Source organism: Helianthus annuus, chromosome 12 (assembly GCF_002127325.2).
Source record: "Helianthus annuus cultivar XRQ/B chromosome 12, HanXRQr2.0-SUNRISE, whole genome shotgun sequence".
NCBI lineage: Eukaryota > Viridiplantae > Streptophyta > Magnoliopsida > Asterales > Asteraceae > Helianthus > Helianthus annuus.
The window spans coordinates 14662727-14682820 of NC_035444.2; the positions used below are offsets into that span (position 1 = coordinate 14662727).

General features: G+C 37.1%; 1 protein-coding gene across 1 annotated transcript; it reads left to right on the top strand.

Annotated features, from left to right (window-relative positions):
* Window positions 1-1658: 1658 nt before the first annotated feature.
* On the top strand, window positions 1659-10637 carry LOC110894221 (serine/threonine protein phosphatase 2A 55 kDa regulatory subunit B beta isoform). Its single transcript, XM_022141415.2, has 14 exons — window positions 1659-2092; window positions 3350-3453; window positions 3997-4095; window positions 4181-4300; window positions 4936-5142; window positions 5769-5860; window positions 6111-6229; window positions 6721-6844; window positions 7420-7543; window positions 7627-7695; window positions 7787-7878; window positions 7987-8064; window positions 9109-9176; window positions 10166-10637. The coding sequence occupies exons 1-14, from the start codon at window positions 1978-1980 to the stop codon at window positions 10297-10299; spliced, it is 1545 nt and encodes a 514-aa protein (XP_021997107.1). The 5' UTR covers window positions 1659-1977; the 3' UTR covers window positions 10300-10637.
* Window positions 10638-20094: the final 9457 nt, after the last annotated feature.

Sequence of the window (20094 nt, forward strand, 5' to 3'; positions counted from 1 at the left end):
GTAAGAAGTATGCATTGGTAGCTTGTACTATATGTTTGAATGATATGGTGCACACTATGTGTTTGTTTTATTACTTAAGTAAGATTATGGAAGTGCGTTATGCTAATTGTGGAGCATATCAAATTACTAGCAAGTATTAAGGTAGAAGTTAAGTTGTACTGGTTTTCTTGGATGGTGTTGTAAAATTGTAGATCATGAAAGTAATAGTATGCATAGAAGAGATTATATGTGGGCATGTAAGCACCTAAGTAATCATAAGGTTATATGTGCCATAAAGCATGTGAGTGTAGTGGATATGGTGTGATTGATAGGATCTAGTATGTCAATATGAATGTATGTTCCTAAAGTTGAAAGCTTATATGCTTGACAATTGACTTTCTGAAAAGTCAACAGATGTAGGAATAGTATGAATAGGTATCCTAACGCGATTGTAAGATGCGGGAAATCATACGATACATGATAAGATTATCATGTGGTATACATCGTAGTAAATTGAATTACTTGAATTGTGAACAATACGATTGTTAATTCATGTCTTATGCAAGTTAATGATTGAACAGTGAAAGTCAATGTAACATAGGAGTTGGAAATGAATGTTAATATGAATGAGCATGCATGGTAACTATGTTGTGAACATGATGGTTTGAAAGGACTATCATGGACTCAATCACAGAAGGCTAGTATGTCAAGAGGAGGCAAGGAAGCTTACCACCAGAACCACCGTCAACAACCTTCATCTCCGACCACTTTTTACCACGACATTCGTCATCACGAACATAACCACTATTGTCATCACCATCAACCTCCACAACATGGCTCACCATAATCACCGCCATTGTGTTTTGTGTACCACTATCGTCATCAGAACCATATTCATTAACCGGAACCACCTTCACATTCCTCATCTTCCACTGTGCATCACCGTCGTCCTTAGTTTAGGGTGAAGTGGCGGTAGGACGGCGGGTGATCGCAGTGGTGGCGGGAGATTTTAGTTCGGTCGTTGTTGGTGAGAGGTAGGTGAAGGGAGGATGTAAAACGAGGTGATTAAGAAAAATGGGGGAGGGGGTAGTATTTTAATGTATGGTTTGATGAAAGAATAAATTACCATTATACCCTTCATACATATACTTCTATTAATGAGTTAATGATTAGTTTTGGAACACCCAGGAGCTCAATTATATCTTTTTTAGAATCAGGGACTGAAATTGTCACTAACAACTTACAACAGGTACTCAAATTGCAGTTTACTCCTAAAGTTTATAGAAAAAAGAAAAACATTGTACTATGGAGAAAAAAAAAAACGAAAAGAAAGTAACACTCTGTTCCCGAGTTAACTTAATGAGGGATAAGAAAAGAAAGCAAAAGTGAGAAAGGAAAGGACGAGAAAGGAAAAATAAAGATGTCTTTCCCACCGTTTCCTCCCAAATCGGAAGGAAAGAAAAATTAAAGAATTTAGCCTAGTTTTCGTGTCACTTCCTTTCTTTTCCTTCCTTAAATGAAACTCGGGAACACGACATGTTTTATTTTCCTTTCTTTTCCTTCCTTAAATGAAACTCTGGAACACAAAATATTTTTGCTTTCTTTTTGTTTCCTTTCCTTTCCTTCGGTTAGTAAACTCTGGAACACAGTGTAAAACAAGGGAAAGGGTTTGGTCAGTCCATTTTACAATTCTATCCTTTTGAAGAACCGAGAGAGTGTCTGTCTGTCTGTCTGTCTGCGCGAACAAGATCAGACCCAATTTTTCATCTCAAATCCACCAAACAAATCGCTTACGATGCTCCTTAATGCCTAATCAAACCTGCAAATGCCACATTACCGTCAACAAATCCGTCAAACGATCCACAAAACCACAATTCAACACACGCTAATCGCCAAAAAAACCGATTCGTTGATGCACTCGTGATTCGAGTCTAGTCCGTACAGATTTCGCTGTTTTGTTCATCTCTCGATCAATTAACGACGAAAATAGAAGCGGAAATGAACGGTAGCGATGCAGATGTTCCGGCAGCTCCGGCGGCTCCGCCACCGGAGCTTGAGTGGAAGTTTTCTCAGGTGTTTGGTGAACGAACCGCCGGTGAAGAAGTTCAGGAAGGTAAATTAGGTTTAAACTTTTGATTTTAGGCGTTTAGGTTATTGTTAATTTTTATTTTTGTTGTTGATTTATGTTGTTAAGTGGATCTGTGGAGTTAAGTTAGGGTTTGGATGAAGCATGTGTTGTGTTTATTGGATCGGTGCATTAGTGATTGATTAATGATTACTTGTGATTGATAGAGGTGTTGATCTATAGGAATATAGAGTTTAAAGTTATGAGTGTTTGAAAGCTTTATTTCTCTATGTATTTTCATAGGTTAAAGACAGTGTTAGGCCATCCGTAGTCATAAAGCCCCTTGTGGGGCGTTATGCGACACGTGTCGTGACACGTCACACAGGGGCTTTATGGGGCGTTATATCACTAGAGCCCGTAGTCATAAAGCCCCTACCCATCAATACCTAATTATTAATTTTTGTTTTTATTAATTAATTATAAAAACACTAACTAATTTTGATTGGTCCAAACTTTGAAAACATCCCCATACCGCCGCTATAATACTCGCGCCCCACCCCATTTTTTTCATTCATACCGCCCCTCGTTTCGGTGTTTGGGGGCGTTTTCCGGCGCCATCTTGGGGCATACCGCCCCACTACGTATTGACTTAGGGATTGTAGAGTCCAGGAGAGGATTTTGGTTCATGTACATCTATATAAGTGCAGTATACTTTTTCTAGTTTAACACTTCCGGAATCTTATGATAGGTTGAAAGTCGTATATCCAATCATATAGTTTCCGCATTTGGTGCAATGACATTGTGGGTTGACATTTGCTTTTAGTTATTATTCCTTTGTATACGTATTGCTTGTATGTTAATATAGTATAAATTTTAGAATTAGGGGTGGTTGAAATTGAATGTTTACATACTTTCCACGTGCTTCGACTTGGAACTCAGTTGCAACGTTTTTGGCACCCTTAACAAACAAAGTTGACCCGACAGAAAGACGTTTCACGAGAATCTCCAGTTTCCTTGTGTTTTATGTCATTGCGAATTTCTTTTATATATTTATGTTAATGTTATGGCAACTGTTTATCTCTTCTAGCAATCAGTTACCTCTTTGTTAGCTTTGTTTTTTGTTTAGTTATATGAATCCATATAATCCTTTACTATATATGTATCTTGTTTTTAATTCCGTACATTTTTGTATAATCTCCATTTGTGTTATTGCTGATTTTATAGCCGTATTCAAACTTCAACATATTCTCAGCGACCAAAAGTTTGTGATTGCATTGTCTGACTTATTTGCATTTATTTTCTCAGTTGATATCATCTCAGCAATCGAGTTTGATAAAAGTGGTGATCATCTTGCAACTGGTGATCGTGGGGGCAGGGTGGTGTTATTTGAAAGAACAGATACGAAGGAGGTTTGTGCCAGAATATATTGCATTTTGTTGGTTGAGATTTTCTCACTTTTACAATTTGCTTTCTAAAGTTATGATATTTGTATATGAGTAAAATGTCATTTTCGTCCCTTGGGTTTGACCAGTTTTGCGACTTTCGTCCAAAGGTTTGTTTTTTCGTATCTGGATCCAAAAGGTTTGAAATCTTGCCATTTTCATCCGGCTCGTTAACTCCATCCAGTTTTCTTTGTTAAGTCAGAGGTATTTTCGTCTTTTTTGCTAACTTAAAGGGCAATTTGGTCTCTTTCACTCTATGTAAAAAGACAGAATACCTCTCAAAAAGACCAAATTGCCGTTTAGGTTAACAAAAAAGACAGAAACACCCCTGGCTTAATGGAGAAAAATGGACTGAGTTAACGAGCCGGATGAAAACAGCAAAATTTTAAACCTGTTGGACGAAAGTCGCAAAACTGGCCAAACCTCAGGGACGAAAATGGCATTTTACTTTTTGTATATCTTATATTTATCTTGGTATGTACTCATTTTATTATTTGCTACATTGTGTAGAACGGTGGAAGTAGAAAAGATTTAGAGAAGACTGATTACTCGACAAGTAAGCATCCAGAGTTTCGTTACAAAACTGAGTTCCAGAGCCATGAACCCGAGGTTTCTTTAAACTCCTTATCATGTTTATTTACTAGTTGACGGCTGTAACTTTTGTACTACATCTCCAATTTCTTTTTTTTCCCAGTTTGATTATTTAAAGAGTTTGGAGATTGAGGAGAAAATCAACAAAATAAGATGGTGCCAAACAGCCAATGGTGCTCTTTTCCTTCTGTCGACTAACGATAAAACTATTAAGTTCTGGAAGGTAAGCGCTACAATTAATTTTCACTTAGTTGCATTACTTCTAAGTTCTAACATGCTCATATATCATATATGTAAAATATATAGATTATAGACTTTATTTTGCATTTATGGTGTTTTATTTGTATTATCAAGTCTAAATCCAAAGAATACCTTTTTGCCATCAGTTTTTGCTATTGATGTTTACATTATCAATCTATCATTAAACAGTTGTGAGCAATTAATCTCTTTAGGGGCTAGCTATTTGTTTACCTCTGACTGTTTGTTTCACGAGCAGATGTCTGAATGGTTCAGACATTTGCATCTGAATGGTTAAGCATTATACTACGTCTGAATGGTTAAGACCTCTAATCTAAATTGGTCAGACATTTGTCTCTGAACGGTTAAGCATTATACTGTCTCTTAATGGTTCAGACCTCTCACTGGTTCAACACTTAATGGTTCAGACTTCTTACTGGTTCAGCACTTAACCATTCAGAAGTTGCCAAATAGCCCCTTAGACAACATAAACATGTGAAACATGTGATGTTATTCCTTTTTACACTGGATTTTATGATCTTTTCTATTCGCTTCATTTTTTTGTTCTTATTTTGGATGAAATTACATGTGGATATTGCATTATCTCTTCATGTTATACAGGTTCAAGAGAAGAAAATTAAGAAAATTGCAAGCATGAACATGGACCCTTCAAAAGTTGCTGGAAAGAACAATATTGCCAGTTCAAGTGATTCTTCAGTTACTAATTCTTATCTTGTAAACGGGGGATGCAAAGATAAATCTTCCACTAACCTGATCAATGACTTCAAATTTCCTTCTGGCGGCATCCCATCACTGCGTCTACCTGTGGTACTTCTACCCGACTCTTGTTATATATATGTATATGTGTGTGTGTGTGTTATCACATTCAATTTCAAACCGATTATCATAATGAAGCACAAGTGGTTGTGGAAATCGAATAAATAGTTGCAAATTTGCAATGCAATATATGTTCCTGATCAGTGTTCACCATCTAACTCTTTTTTAATCGAATGAAGTTCACGGATGGTCCCTGTGGTTTACCAAAATTTTGGATTTGGTCTCTAGCTTTCCAAAAGTTCATGGATGGTCCTTGTGGTTTGCACTTTGTAACGCATTTAGTCCCCAGCCAAAAATCTAAAGGTTTTAGCAGGTCCAAGTTAGGGACTAAATGCGTTACAAAATGCAAACCACAGGGACCCATCCATGTACTTTTGGAAAAAGCCGAGGACGAAATGTGTTACAAAGTGCAAACCACAGAGACCATCTGTGTACTTTTGGAAAAGCTGGGGACTAAATGTGTTGCAAAGTGCAAACTACAAGGACCATCTGTGTACTTTTGGAAAGTTAGGGACCAAATCCAAAATTTTGGTAAACCACAGGGACCATCCGTGTCCTTTTGCTTTTGCTGTAACCATCTTTTAAGGAACTGATGTGACGCTTTTAAAATTTTGTAGGTTACTTATAATGAGACCAGTCTTGTTCCCAGATGTAGAAGAGTGTACGCTCACGCGCATGACTACCATATCAACTCAATCTCAAATAACAGGTTTGAATTTTTTTTTATTTTATTCTTGCAAATAATACGGCTAAGTTTGCTTATAGACAAACATCTGATCTTGTTTGCTTGAATTTCATCTTGCAATTTGGATATGAACATATGATGCACCTTGAAGAGATGCTATCGGTTGATATTAGTGTAGCACGTTGTGTTGTGAATCAGGATAATATTAAAAAAAAACAAAGAATCTGATGCCGACTTTTTCTTTCTTTCTTTCTTTCTCATTTCTATGCATCAGTGATGGCGAAACATTCATCTCAGCTGATGATCTTCGGATAAACCTTTGGAATTTGGAAATTAGCAATCAGAGTTTCAACATTGTGGATGTCAAGCCTGCCAACATGGAGGATCTTACCGGTACAGCTTTTTAACATGTGTTTGATTTACACTCAATTTAATACATGCTATAGTTATCGGGAAGACGTGCACGGTCCCATCAGGCCTTTTTGCGCCTCAGCACCGTTTTTTCAAAAAAAAAACCTATTTTTGCGGTTTCGTTTTTTCGCGCCTCAGACCGTTTTTGCGCCTAGTCGCACACCGTTTTGTACCTCAGCACCGTTTTTTCAAAAAAACCCATTTTTGCGTCTAGGCTACCACCAGGCGCTGTAGGTGCGCCTCGCTGCGCCCGAGCGCCTAGGCGCGCGCTTTTTGCGCTTTTGACAACATGGATTAACATAAATAAGGGTGTTAAAATTTGCACAAAAACGAGTTCACCTTACACGCCCTGTTTTAACGACACTAACATTTCTTAGCATTAACCATATGTTTATTTATTGGCTTGCTTGCTTGCTTAGTTGTTTATGATATTTATCACGACTCTAAATCATCTTTTTTTTTTGTTTGTGCAGAGGTGATTACATGTGCTGAGTTTCATCCTACTCATTGTAGCACACTAGCTTATAGTAGTTCCAAAGGATCTATTCGTCTCATTGATTTGCGTCAATCCGCATTATGTGATAAACATTCTAAATTGTAAGTGCTTTACTTAAGTTAAGAACAATGGGCTTGTGGGTATCCTGTAACTGTTTAGAAGACATCATTAGGGGTGTAAACGAGACGAGCCGAGCCCGAGCCCGAGCCTGACTAGGCTCGAGCTCGGCTCGCAAGTAAAACCCAAAGCTCGAGCTCAGCTCGGCTCGAGCTATTTCGAGAACAACCTTAAATGAGCTAAAAGCTTGGCTCGAGCTCTTTTCAACAGCGATTAAGCGAGCCAAAGCTCGGCTCACCAATGTTATCATCATCATTATTATATTATATATATGAAGAACTAAAATTTTGTTTAGGCTCGTTTGGGCTCACGAGCCTAAACGAGCTTTGTATTTCAGGCTCGAGCTCGGGCTCGATAACTAAACGAGCTCTATTTCAGGCTTGAGCTCGGGCTCGGGCTCGTTAAGGCTCGACTCGTTCGAGCTTTTAACCGAGCCGATCACGAGTAGCTCTCGAGCCTCTGGGCTTGTTTACACCCCTAGACATCATCACGTGTGTAGATGCATTGTAGCCTTTATATTTATAGTGTTAAAAGAAGCAATAATAGATTTTTTTTATAGGTTTGAGGAACAAGAAGCACCTGGTTCAAGATCATTTTTCACCGAGATAATAGCCTCTATTTCTGACATAAAATTCGGAAGAGATGGAAGATACATACTTAGTCGTGATTACATGACCCTTAAGGTTTGTCACTATTGAACTAATAGTCCAAAATATTCCTCCGGTTTTGATCAGTTATATAATCTGAAATTGTGTCGTTTGTGTAGCTATGGGACATCAACATGGACTCTGGTCCAGTTTCAACGTTCCAGGTGCATGAGCATTTAAGACCTAGGGTATGTATATACTTTACCTGCTCTATAACCAACTTTTATACCCTTTTTTTTCTTTTTGGTGCATTGATGGTTTTGACTTGCGTATCTACAGCTATGCGATCTATATGAAAACGATTCAATTTTTGATAAATTTGAATGCTGTTTGAGTGGTGATAGCCAGCGAGTTGCAACTGGCTCTTACAGGTAAAAGTTAAAACACACACACAAATCACAACACACAGGACACGTGCATCCGTATATCATGTAGGTGCTCACTGCTCACTAACTCGTCTCGTTTATGTGATTTTTCAGCAATTTGTTCCGTGTGTTTGGGTGTGCTTCTGGCAGCACTGAAGCAACTACGTTGGAAGCTAGCAAAAACCCAATGAGGTAATTATATATACTATAAATATCCAATGAGGTAATTATATATACTATAAATATAAATATGCTATTTTGTCAACATGAAACTGCATGTTTAGCACCTCAACTTTAATAACGATATGTTTAGCCCCTCAACTTTAATAATGACATGTTTACCCTCTTAACAACTTTAGTCCCTCAACTTTAAAAATAAACAACTTTGCCCCTCAACTTTAATAACAACATGTGTAGACCCTTAAATAAAACAACTTTAGTCTCTCAACTCTAATAATAAACAACTTTAGCCTCTCAACTTTTATAATGACATGTTTAGCCCCTCAACTTTAATAACGACCTTGGTTTTAAAAAGCGAGAGGCGCACAAAAGCGACGAGGTCTAAAAATGAGGCGCGAAGAGCAGAGCGCAAAAGCGGTGGGCTTTTTCGTACCCGAGGCGCAAGAAGATTATATAATTTTTATATATATCCCATAGATTTTTAGCATCCCTTATCCAAAATATAGTTACAACTAAGGTTTCTAATGATTTTACCTACATGTACAAGCCAAAAAACCTATTGTTCAACACTTTCATGCATTAAAACAACATAAAACACCTAAAATACATAAGGCGCGCGCCTTAGACCTCAAAAAACCCAAAAAAATGTGTTTTTCTTGCGCTTTGTGCGTTGTGGAAAAAGCGCGCCTCAGGTGCCCTGAGGCGCTGAGGCCTGCGCCTCGCGCCTCGGCGCGCCCCAGGCGCGCTTTTTAAAACCTAGATAACGACATGTTTAGCCCCTAAACTACATCAAACAACCTTAGCCTCTCAACTTTAATAATAAACAACTTTAGCTTTAGCCTCTCAACTTTAAAACTGACATGTTTAGCCCCTTAACTAAAACATCAAACAACTTTAACTCTCGTGATTTGCTTATTTTTATCTACGTTTTGAACCCGCTGCGGGGCGCGGGTGTTAACCCACTAGTTAAAATTAATGTTACCTTTCCTGAAAGATATTTTACTTTCTATAAACTACGTGATATGATAAGAGGACTTTGTCAAACAAAAAATGTAGGAGACAAGTGCAGACACCTTCAAGGCCCTCCAGATCTCTAAGCAGCATAACCCGTGCAGTTAGACGAGGTCAGCTTTGTTTATCTTTTTTTGCTTTAGAGTCGGTGTGCAGGTGCCATTTTCAACCTGTTTACTTACTAATGCGTGGATTCAGGTTGTGTTTTATCTCAAACGCGTCAGCTAGAAAAAGCTAAATTGGGTCGACCATGCTGAAAGTAATGTATAAAACCCAAATCGCTTTATTCAAAGAATCAAATTATCATTATAATAACAAAATATTATTAAAGAACAAGTTGGGTTACTGTAGCGTCTATCACATCGGAGCTACAGTAACTTTTTTTCCTTTTTTGTTGATTTTTGTCTTTTTTCTACTTTGAACTCTTTAACTTTCAGTTTTTACACTTACACCCCCTGAACTTTCTTAAAACATTATGAAACGTCATTTTGACCCCCCCTCGAGTTTTAAGTGCTTATTTGTATATATGTACTTGTCGGTGTAAATTCAAGTTGGTTTACGTTTCGACGTAAATTTTGTCAGGTCAAATATAATGTGTTTTCACGTATATCTATATGTACGTTTTCAATTGGTCTACATTTCGATGTAAATGCTGTTTGGAAACGAGTCAGGTCAAATATAATACGTTTTCATTAGACGGTATAAATTCAAGTTATTTTACGATTCGACGCCGTCACAACGCGGTACCATCCGTTAACTTACAAAAACACGACTTTCTTACGTTTCGACGTAAATTTTTTTTGGGAAGTAAGTCGGGTCAAATATAAAGCGTTTTGTGCTTATTTTAATGTACTTTTTCAGTTGGTCTATGTTTTGACATAAATTTTGTTCGGAAATCAGTCGAGCCAAATATAATACGTTTTCATTAGACAATATAAAATCCGCGTTACTTTACGTTTCAATGGGGGAGATTTACTAGTTGTAACAATATGGCTTTTTCTTAAGGAAAAAAGTGCTTGCGGGTCAACCCGGACCGGCACGTTTGACTTGGTCAACCCACCTATTTGGGTTTACAGCTCTAAAGAAAGTGGTATTTGTGTAGGAGGCGGAGAGAGCCCAGATGCGAACGGGAATTCATTCGATTTCACAACAAAGCTGCTCCACCTGGCATGGCATCCTAGTGAAAACTCTATAGCTTGTGCTGCTGCAAACAGCTTGTACATGTATTACGCCTGAAAAACACTCGGCCCGTAACAGTGTCACAAATGTTACTTGCCAACTCAGATGGATTGTCGGGTCAACTCGACAGACCGGTGCCTGATTCCGTTCAGTAAACTGATAGGAGCCACGGGTTGTCGTTCAACATCTATTTCTTTTATTTTAAATTTTTTGTTGTTGGAAAATAACTGTTGTTCTTTTCGGATGTGTTGGTTGAAGTGAGGAAGAAGGAATCAAACTGTAGCTCTCCTACAACCTTGTTGAATCTAGGTTTTAAGTTGGAAGATGTAGTAGTTTTAGTAGCTATTTTTAACATCATGTTTATATATTTTATTTATTAATTTTCTGTTATCATATACAATTTTTTAGTCAGCAAAATTTCCTTGCATTTTCTAGTGTCTAGTTTTACTTTATGTTAGGTGTTTTTAGAGTATGATATTTTTTTTGAACGGCAAGGAACGACGTGCCAATCACCGTGACACCGGGTGTTGTGGCCAAGGTTGACTACTCGACCGTCGCCAGCCCCTTGGCTCTCCCAGATGCGCTGAAACCCGACCTCCACCCGCCCGAAGGCACGACAGTGGAATAATCGGTAAAACCTCGCCTCCCATTCAAGACGAAATGGCGCCACGTGTATTCGCCCTTCATCTGGATGCCACAGAAAATAATGGGGAGAGTGAGAGTCGAACCCGGGTCCTAAGGAAAACCAAGTTTTTCACCAAGTTTAGAGTATAATGTATCTGGTTTCAACTTTAACCATTTTATTAGTGTATAATGCAAACTGCAATTGACATGTCCAACCAAGAGACTTTTAAGGAATTAGATGCAAGTCTTTTGAGTGCATGTCTTCTGAGATAGAAGTATATATAATTTTTTTAAAGCATATCATTGTGATGTATGTGGTGTGGGAGGGGAGAGATAGGCAGAGAGGTATGTGGTAACATCTTGCATTTTATATCAATTAATATGGTCTGTTTTAATAAGAAGCTTGTGAATTTGTTTTTGGCTGTTTGATTGGAGATTAGTGAAGCGGAGTCCTCTCATTCACAATCAACACTCTCAAACTAGGGATGAGCAAATAGTATCTGGTATTGGTTCAGAACTCGTACCGAATTTCCTGGACCGAAATATTTGAACTGAAATATTTTTGGTATAGACTTTTTGATGTTTTCGGTACCTGTTTTTATCTTCAAATATTGGTACCGAATTGTACCGTGTATTTTCGGTACCCGTCATTTTTGGTACCGAGCTCATCACTATTCAAGACATGGTAATGGTATTGGAATGAGCACATTCCCGATATATATTATCTCTCTCTAATGCATCACTGATCTTATGTGATGTGAGATTTGCGTAAAATGTAATAAAGATTTTTATCATCTAATGATTGATGACAAATAACATAAGGGAACACAACAAAATATAAAATCTACTAACAAACACGATAGATTTAGGCCTAAATGACATGTGTCACTTGAAAAATCAAATTTCTTATCATATAACAGTAAAAATATCCAGGTTTTACTCTTACATAATAAGAAATTTCATTTCAGATGACACATACCATTTAAACCTTAAATCGATAGATGGGGTTAAAATGATCAAATGAATGTTAAAAATAGATGAGGGTAAGTAGTTGCATGGAAATGACAAGATTACCTGAAGTGTCCGGCTGCAAAACAAAAACTTTTTGGATGAAACTGATAAACGTGTCAAAACCTTAAGGACGATTTTAGCTGTTTTACTCTTTTTTTATTATAGCCATTTTGGTAAATAAAGTTACATCGTGAATGAAAAACCATCTCATCAAACATTGCGTTTTGGTAAATAAAGTTACTTCGTGAAAATAATTTACAAAACTGATCATCTATTTTGTAGAGGTGATAATTCGTGATTCAATCCATAACATAACACGAATATGACATGAAGATAATCAAAATTTGGTTGCCATGTCTACCTATTTAATAAGCATGTTATCTTCGAGTTGATATGTCTACCATGTTTAATTAAATAAGTCGATCTTTCAACTTATTTATATAATATTAAAGACAAAGGTCGGTGAGCTTTGTCTTTATATCCTCCATAAAAGACAAAACAAATGTGCATTCATTTGCTTCCTTTGACCGAGTTCTAGAGTTGCCAGACATTTCTCTTTTAAAGTTTTTGACTTTTTTTTTACATTTTCATTTCTTTTCTTTAAAGTTTTGAACCAACAAAAAAGACCCTTATACTTTCAAGTTTTTCCACTTTACACCCTTAATTTTTTGACATGAAATACTATTAACCTTTATCTTTAAGTAAGTTGCACATTCACTTCTAACTTTTAGTAATTGACAACTTAGACCTTCTTAACCTTTTCTACTTAATAACTTGACACCTCCTTTGGTTTAAATGACTTTTACGACTTTACACCGCAACGTGGACAAATTATTATACTTTTTTTTTATCTATGGTCTACTTATTTTGTGTACGTTCGTAAACTGTATTTGAAATCAAGTCGGGTCAAATATACTACGTTTTCATTCGATGGCGATATAATTTTTTTAAGTAAAGAGTCGGGTCAAATATACAATATAAATACGAGTTACTTTAACTTTAGACGCCACCGCAACGCGCGACGGGTCAAAATCCTAGTTTATGTTAAAATTAAAATTTCTATTTTATAAGTTCAACCACCAAGCATTAATTAAAACTCCTTTAGAACCCATCATCATACTTACAATTTGGTTACGATCAATTTATTACATCTTAACCTATTTCAGCTAAGTTGGTCAGTTGGGCTGGTGTTCATCTTGGAGACACCGGTTCGACTCTCGGTTGTAGCAAAAGGTGTGGGACGTCCCAATGATGGATCGTTTCCTACCGAGGCATGGTTCGATCCGGAGGGCAACCCGGTTTTACCCAGCTGTTACCGCAGCGAGGTTCTCGTGTGAGAGCAGTATGGTTTCCGGGCGAAGGTCAGTTTGCGCGACGGCCAGGTCCCGATAGAACATCGCGTCCGTAGACGGGGCTGACGGGGGATTGTCTTTGACAAGAACCCGGTGACCACTAGGTACTTTATATAGAAAGTCACCATTAAAAAAAAAGATAAATAAATTATATTTGTCTTGTTAAAGTTGACACAGACAAATATGGGTTATATCAAACTTATCAATACGCATGATTTTAGCAATCGTTACGTCATGAAGTGGTGTAAATGGGTTCCTAAAAAGTGTAATATTTTTGCGTGGCAAGCGGACTTGGACTGAATCCCAACGGTTGAGGCTATTGGAAAAAGGGGTATGGTGGTGATTGACGACTTGTGTAACTTTTGTCATGATGATATCGACTTGGTGACACACATTTTCACTGCGTGCCCGCTTGCTTTGGGTGTGTGGGAGAAAATAAGTTTTTGGTGCCGTATCCCGAGGTTTTTTATCTTTTCGTTTAGAGATCTTCTTGAAATGTATAACGTGGGTAACAAAGGTCAGTCGGAACGAGATGCTTTTCACGGTGTTGTGCTGACGTCCTGCTGGCTGTTGTGGAAGGCGAGAAACAAGCTGAGATTCAACGGTATTAGGTAGGGCTGCAAACGAACCAAACAAACACGAACAAGACCTTGTTCGTGTTCGTTTGTTAAGAAATATATGTGTTCGTGAACTGTTCACGAACACATATCGAACGAGATTTTATGTTCGTGTTTGTTTGTTAAGGAAATGAACTTGTTTGTGTTTGTTTGTTAATTTTAGGCAACGAACAAAAACAAACGTTGACGAACACAAATGATCACAAACTAATGTTCATGAACACAAATGGAAACAAACGATCACAAATAATCGTTCATGAACAGAATATATAATACACTGACACTTATTAGATATTTATTTTGTCGGAATTTTGAAGTATTTAAATAAATATAAAAACTAAAAATACTAATGAACTATCGAACACAAACGAACATGTTACCGAACGTTCACGAAAATAAACGAATGAACACGACCTCTGTTCATGTTTGTTTATTTAACTAAACGAACGAAATTTCTTGTTCGTGTTCGTTTGTTTAATAAACAAACGAACACAAACGAACTTCCCGCCGAACGGTTCATGAACTGTTCGTCGAACGTTTGGTTCGTTTGCAGCCCTAGTATTAGCAGTAGCCTCGAAGAGATTTTTAGCGAAATCAGGATAGTTAGTTTCTTTTGGTTCAAACATAGAGCAAAATAAGGAGTTTTTGAGTGGGGGATTGGTATAAATTTGTAAATATGTAAGTTTCTGTTTTCTTTGTCCGTCCCGGTTTTCGGGTTTGGCGGTGTTTAATGAAGTTCTCCTTTAAAAAAATAAAAATAAATAAAAAATCTAACCTGCGAATCCCAAACTCACTTTTATGTTTTTTTTTTTCATAAAAAATAGTGTTTCCTAAAATTTAAGAAAAAAACATCCCTTCTAAAAAGTAAAAACTAAGGGTGAAGGGGGTGCACACCTAATAGGTGAGTGCCCTCTCTTACGCCAAACCAATCCCCGTGTGCCACGTCAACTCCCCTCTTAAACTCCCCTAACACCCCCATTTGATGGCGCCACTCCCCTCTTAGGTGAATTGGGTTTTTTAAAAAAAAAAAAAAAAAAAAAAAAAAAAGAAAATGTGTGATTGGACAAGCCCCTTCTCTCTCCTCCCTCTCTCCTCGGTGGCGGCTCACCGGTCTCACACTCTCTCTCTTGGTCACCTAATAGTCGGCGGTGTCTTACCGCTCGGGATAATTGCTCACCGATGGGGTCCCCGAAGGGTGCCCCGTCCACCCTAAATAGATTGCAGATTTGCATATCATAAAGATGGTGGTCCAAAATACCAAAATGCAAAGTATACAAGTGTGAAAATATGAAAAACGAGTTGTCATGTCAATCAAGGCTCTGCCACGTGGTGCTTTGACTTCGTCTTGACGTTATCTATTAAGTTATGACCCACAAATGGACGGTCATGATGATCGCGTGATCTTATCCGATAATTACCCTACCGATTTCTTCGGACGGATTGTGTGACCGACTGGAACGGCTGACGGCTTTGGCCTTTGGCGGTTTAAACGTTTTCTTTTTAACGCGCAACTAAGACCGTACGTAATGGGGCGTTTTCTATAAATTTTTTTGCCCCAAAACGCTCAATAACGCCCTCATCCCCATTACGGGGGGCGTTTTGGGGCGTTTTAATTGAAAAAAATTGAAGCCGGCGTTTAAATTAAAACGCCAAACGAACCATCTATCCTCCAATCAAACGGTCATATTTCAAACGGCTAGTTTGACTATTTTTTTTTTAAATCTATTATATATATATATATATAAACAATCAAAACTCATCCATTTTCAACCCAAAAAATCTCAAAACCTCTCTAAAAAATCCCACATTTTATAAAAAAACTTGATGGATTCTCCTAGTTCTTCATCCATGATGAATTTTTACTACAACGAGTTTTTTGCGGATGGCGATGGTTCGACCGATGAGGAGCTTGAGCAAGAGGCGGTTACGAGTGCATGTCAACTAGCGGTTCGTTATGTCAACCATTCTCGTCGGCCCGAAGCCCCAAAAAATAAAAGAAGCCATGTTGAACGAGACCGACGCGCGGCACACGAGCGTTTGATGAAAGACTATTTTGACGAGGCGCCGACATTTTCAAACGAAGTTTTTAGGCGTCGTTTCCGGATGAGTAAACAGTTGTTTCTACGCATAGTCAACGACTTGGAAGCCAACTACGATTATTTTAAACAAAAACCGGATGCGAGAGGGTACCTTGGATTCACCGGTATCCAAAAGTGTACGTCGGCATTACGAATCCTTGCTTATGGTAACACTACCGACATCAACGACGAGTATCTAAAAATGGCGGAGAAAACAACACGAGATAGCTTGGAACATTTTTGTCGCGGTACAATTTTTTTTTTTAGTTTTATTTTTTTTAAACGACGCGTATGCTTAGAAATTTTTTTTTTTTTTGAATCTTATGTTTGTCTATATTTTTTTTATAAAGGTATAATTGATGTGTACGGTGCGCGTTATCTTAGAACGCCTACATGGGAGGACCTTCAAAAGATCTACGAGGTACATAATGCCGAGCATGGTTTGCCTGGTATGATCGGGAGCATAGATTGCATGCATTGGCGTTGGGATAACTGCCCGACTGCATGGCGAGGCCAACACACACGTGGTGACCAAAAAGGACCCACTATTATTCTTCAGGCGGTTGCTTCACAGGACCTTTGGGTTTGGTCGGCTTACTTTGGCGTGGTCGGGTCATGCAATGATATCAATGTTTTTGAACAATCGCCGTTGTTAGAGGAGTGGATTTCTGGCAAAGCTCCAAAAGCGTCGTTTTACGCAAATGGAAACTACTACCCCCATGGATATTATTTGAGCGACGGAATTTATCCTAGGTATTCGATTTTTGTGAAGACGTTTAGTGATCCTATTGATGAGAAAAGAGCATACTTTAAAAAGGTTCAAGAGTCTTCACGAAAAGATATTGATTTGGTACACCACGCATGGTCGGTTCGTTACGTACCACCTGAGGGAGAGGAAGAAACGGAGGACGAGGAAGACGAAGTTGGCGAGGGTGACGAAAGCGAAGACGAAAACTAGTTTTTTTTTCTAGTATTGTATTTTTTTTTTCTGTTTTTTTTTTATTTTCGGTTTTTTTTTTAGTTTTTTTTTTAATTTTTTTTTCATGCTATGTAATTTTATTTTTAAATTAATGAAGTTTTTTTATGTTTTAAATTTAAAAAAATAATTGGGAAATGATTGTAAAATGATTGAATGGGGCATTATGGGGCATTATACCACTACACCACTTTTTCTATAATGCCCCCATGCTGACTAGGACGCCACATGGCGCAAAACGCCCCATGGTGGGGGCATTATAGTGTATCACCACTACACATGGTCTAAGGGTGGGAGGGGCACTCCCCTCTTAGGGGAGTCCCTCTCTTACGCACACCCAATTAGGTTATGTCACGTCAACTCCCCTCTTAAACTCGTCTTACACCCTCAATTTGATGGCGGCACTCCCCTCTTAGGGACTTGTTTTTTTATTCAAAAAGAAAAAAAAAAGAAATGTTTTGATTGGTTGAAAAAAGGGTGGCCCACAATCTCTCTCCCTCCTTCAAGCGGTGTCTCCTCCCCGATTCCCCTCTCCGATTTGGGTCCCCGCGGTGATGGCGGCGGTGTTCCCGATCGGGGAATGGGGTCACCGATTTGGGTCTCCGCTAGTGCTGCTGACACCCTAAGGGGGTGTTTGGCCTAGCTTTTTTTATCTAAGTTTATAGCTTTTTTAGCTTATTTTTACAAAATAAGCACTAATGGGTGTTTGGTTTAGCTTTTTAAGCTTATGCTTATTAGCTTATATAAGCTAACTAGGTTTTGGCTCCGTGTGTTACACGGGTTGATTAATGAAAACGATATAGTTTATTATTTGTAAATGCTTATTATTTTTAATCTACTCTTGATAGTTTTGATTGAACATACATGATTCACAACAACAAAACTTGGGAAAACTTGAATTAAAGAAAGGAATATTGGATTTTAATAATCCCAACTATTCGCCGTTAGCCGCTATCAGTTTCAATTTCAAAAAATAACCACTGGTTGTCCCAACTATTAACATATTGGCTTCCAATGGACTCTGACTAACAGAACTCTAATGTTGTTAGTCTTCGATCGCTAGAAAAACGTTTTTAGCAAGAAAAAGGTTCCTAAAGATCTGATCTAAGGTTACAAGAAGGTTTGGGACGAAAATGTTGAGTTTTCTAGCAAAAAACTTGAGTTTTCAAGACAAAAAGAAGTTTTCCGGCGATGAAAGAATTTATGTTGACCTCATAATTGGTGTTTTTAGTAGACAAAAGGTTCCTAAAATAAGTAATAAGGTTACAAACAGGTTTGGGACAAAAAAAATGAGTTTTTAGGCCAAAAAGGAGTTTTTTGGCCAAAAACACTTTTCCTGCGACCGGAGACTAACGGCGTTAGGGTTCTGTTAGTCAGGGTCCATTGGAGGCCAATATGTTAATAGTTGGGACTGCCAGTGGTTATTTTTTAAGTTGAGACTGTTTGCAGCCAACGACGAATAGTTGTTATTATTGAAATCCAATATTCCCTAAATAAAGATGCAACTATTTTGATTCTTTTTTACTCACTTTTACTACAATCTATATATATTTGTTTATGATATATTCTTTATTTGAATTTTATTAACAAATATTATCTATATCTATTTGTTTAGGGTAAAAGATAAAAAGATAAAATTTATGGATTAAAATAATATATTTTTTATTTAAATCTTATTAACAAATATTATCTATATCCATTTATTTAGGCGGGAAAAAATTGTTGAGATCACCTCATAGAGCGACATGTGTCCCCCATATGATTTACTTTATTATATGTATAGATTCCAAGAAGCTTATGGGAACATGGTTTTTTAGCTTATTTGAATAAGCTTATTTGAAGAAGATGGTTTCTTACTCATTACACACAACGATATTATACCTTTCCCATAATACAAAATAACTTAACAAACAAGTACAGATTAATTATTAATTATCAACTTGTAGAATATAAGCTAGCTTATCAAATGAAAGAAAATAAGTATAAGCTACTTTAAAATATAAGCATAAGCCAAAAAATAAAAGCTAGGCCAAACCCCCTAAATCACCATATAAGCATTTTGAGAAAACCAGAGTTAGATGCATACTCTCCTCCATAAAGGTCAGAGTTAGGTCCGAAGTATCACTACGGTAAAACTCAATTTGGCTCAGTTTCGAACTAGCGACCTCCAAAGAGGCCTAATTCTGAACTTCATTGCCACCAGTTTAAACATTAAATCGCACTGATCTTCCGCGATGAAACATGACCTTAAATTTGAATTTCATATTTTGTTAACTAAAATCACATGTATTAGTAGCTTAAATAGATTATTACTATGTTTTCTATGGTTAAAAGCAGTAAATAAAGTCAACTTAATTAGATTATATTACTATGTTTTGTATGGTTAAAACTTAAAAGCAATATATATTAAGAAAACAATATATAAAGTCAACTGAAAATTTCATTTTCAAATTGGAATTTCTTCGTATAGTCAATTCTAATAAACAAGAAATGCATTTTATGTTTTTGATTCTCAATCTTAAATTATTTAATGTTTAAAGTGAATTATTCTAAGATTCATTTTGAACATGTTTCTTTTCTTAAAAATAAAAAAAGGCGATAACGTTTAAAGTGAATCAATTCTAAGATTTATTTTCAACATGGTTCTTTTCTTAAAGATAAAAAAAAAAGACAATCCTTATGCTTGTTAGTGCCCCAAAGTTTGTTAAGAAATATGTTAGTTTTTATAACTTATAGCTTCAATAATCTCCGCTAAATAGAGGAGATAAATATATAAATAAATGAATATACGAGTTACAAAAGAAAACGAAAGAACCTATACTAATTGTACATTGTACAATGAATAAGAACAATGAATGAACAGTAATTAGCGTAGGTTAATATCCCTTCGTAAGCGAGATGGTGGCGATCCGAGACGAAACATTTTCAGAAAAGTTTCAAACTAAGGTCGAGGTAGATTCTTAGTAAAGATGCCAGTCACTTGGAGATAGTGTAACTCAAAATGCTTGATGCGTTTGTGGGAAATAGAATTCTAAGTGATAAACAGGGCAATGCGATTATTACATAAGATTGTAGTAGGTCAAATGGTTGAATATACAATAATTGTACAATGTATAAGAATAATGAATGAACCATATTATAATTAGTGTTGGTTGATAGTTTTCAAATCTTGAAATTGGTTGTTTCTTTCAGGT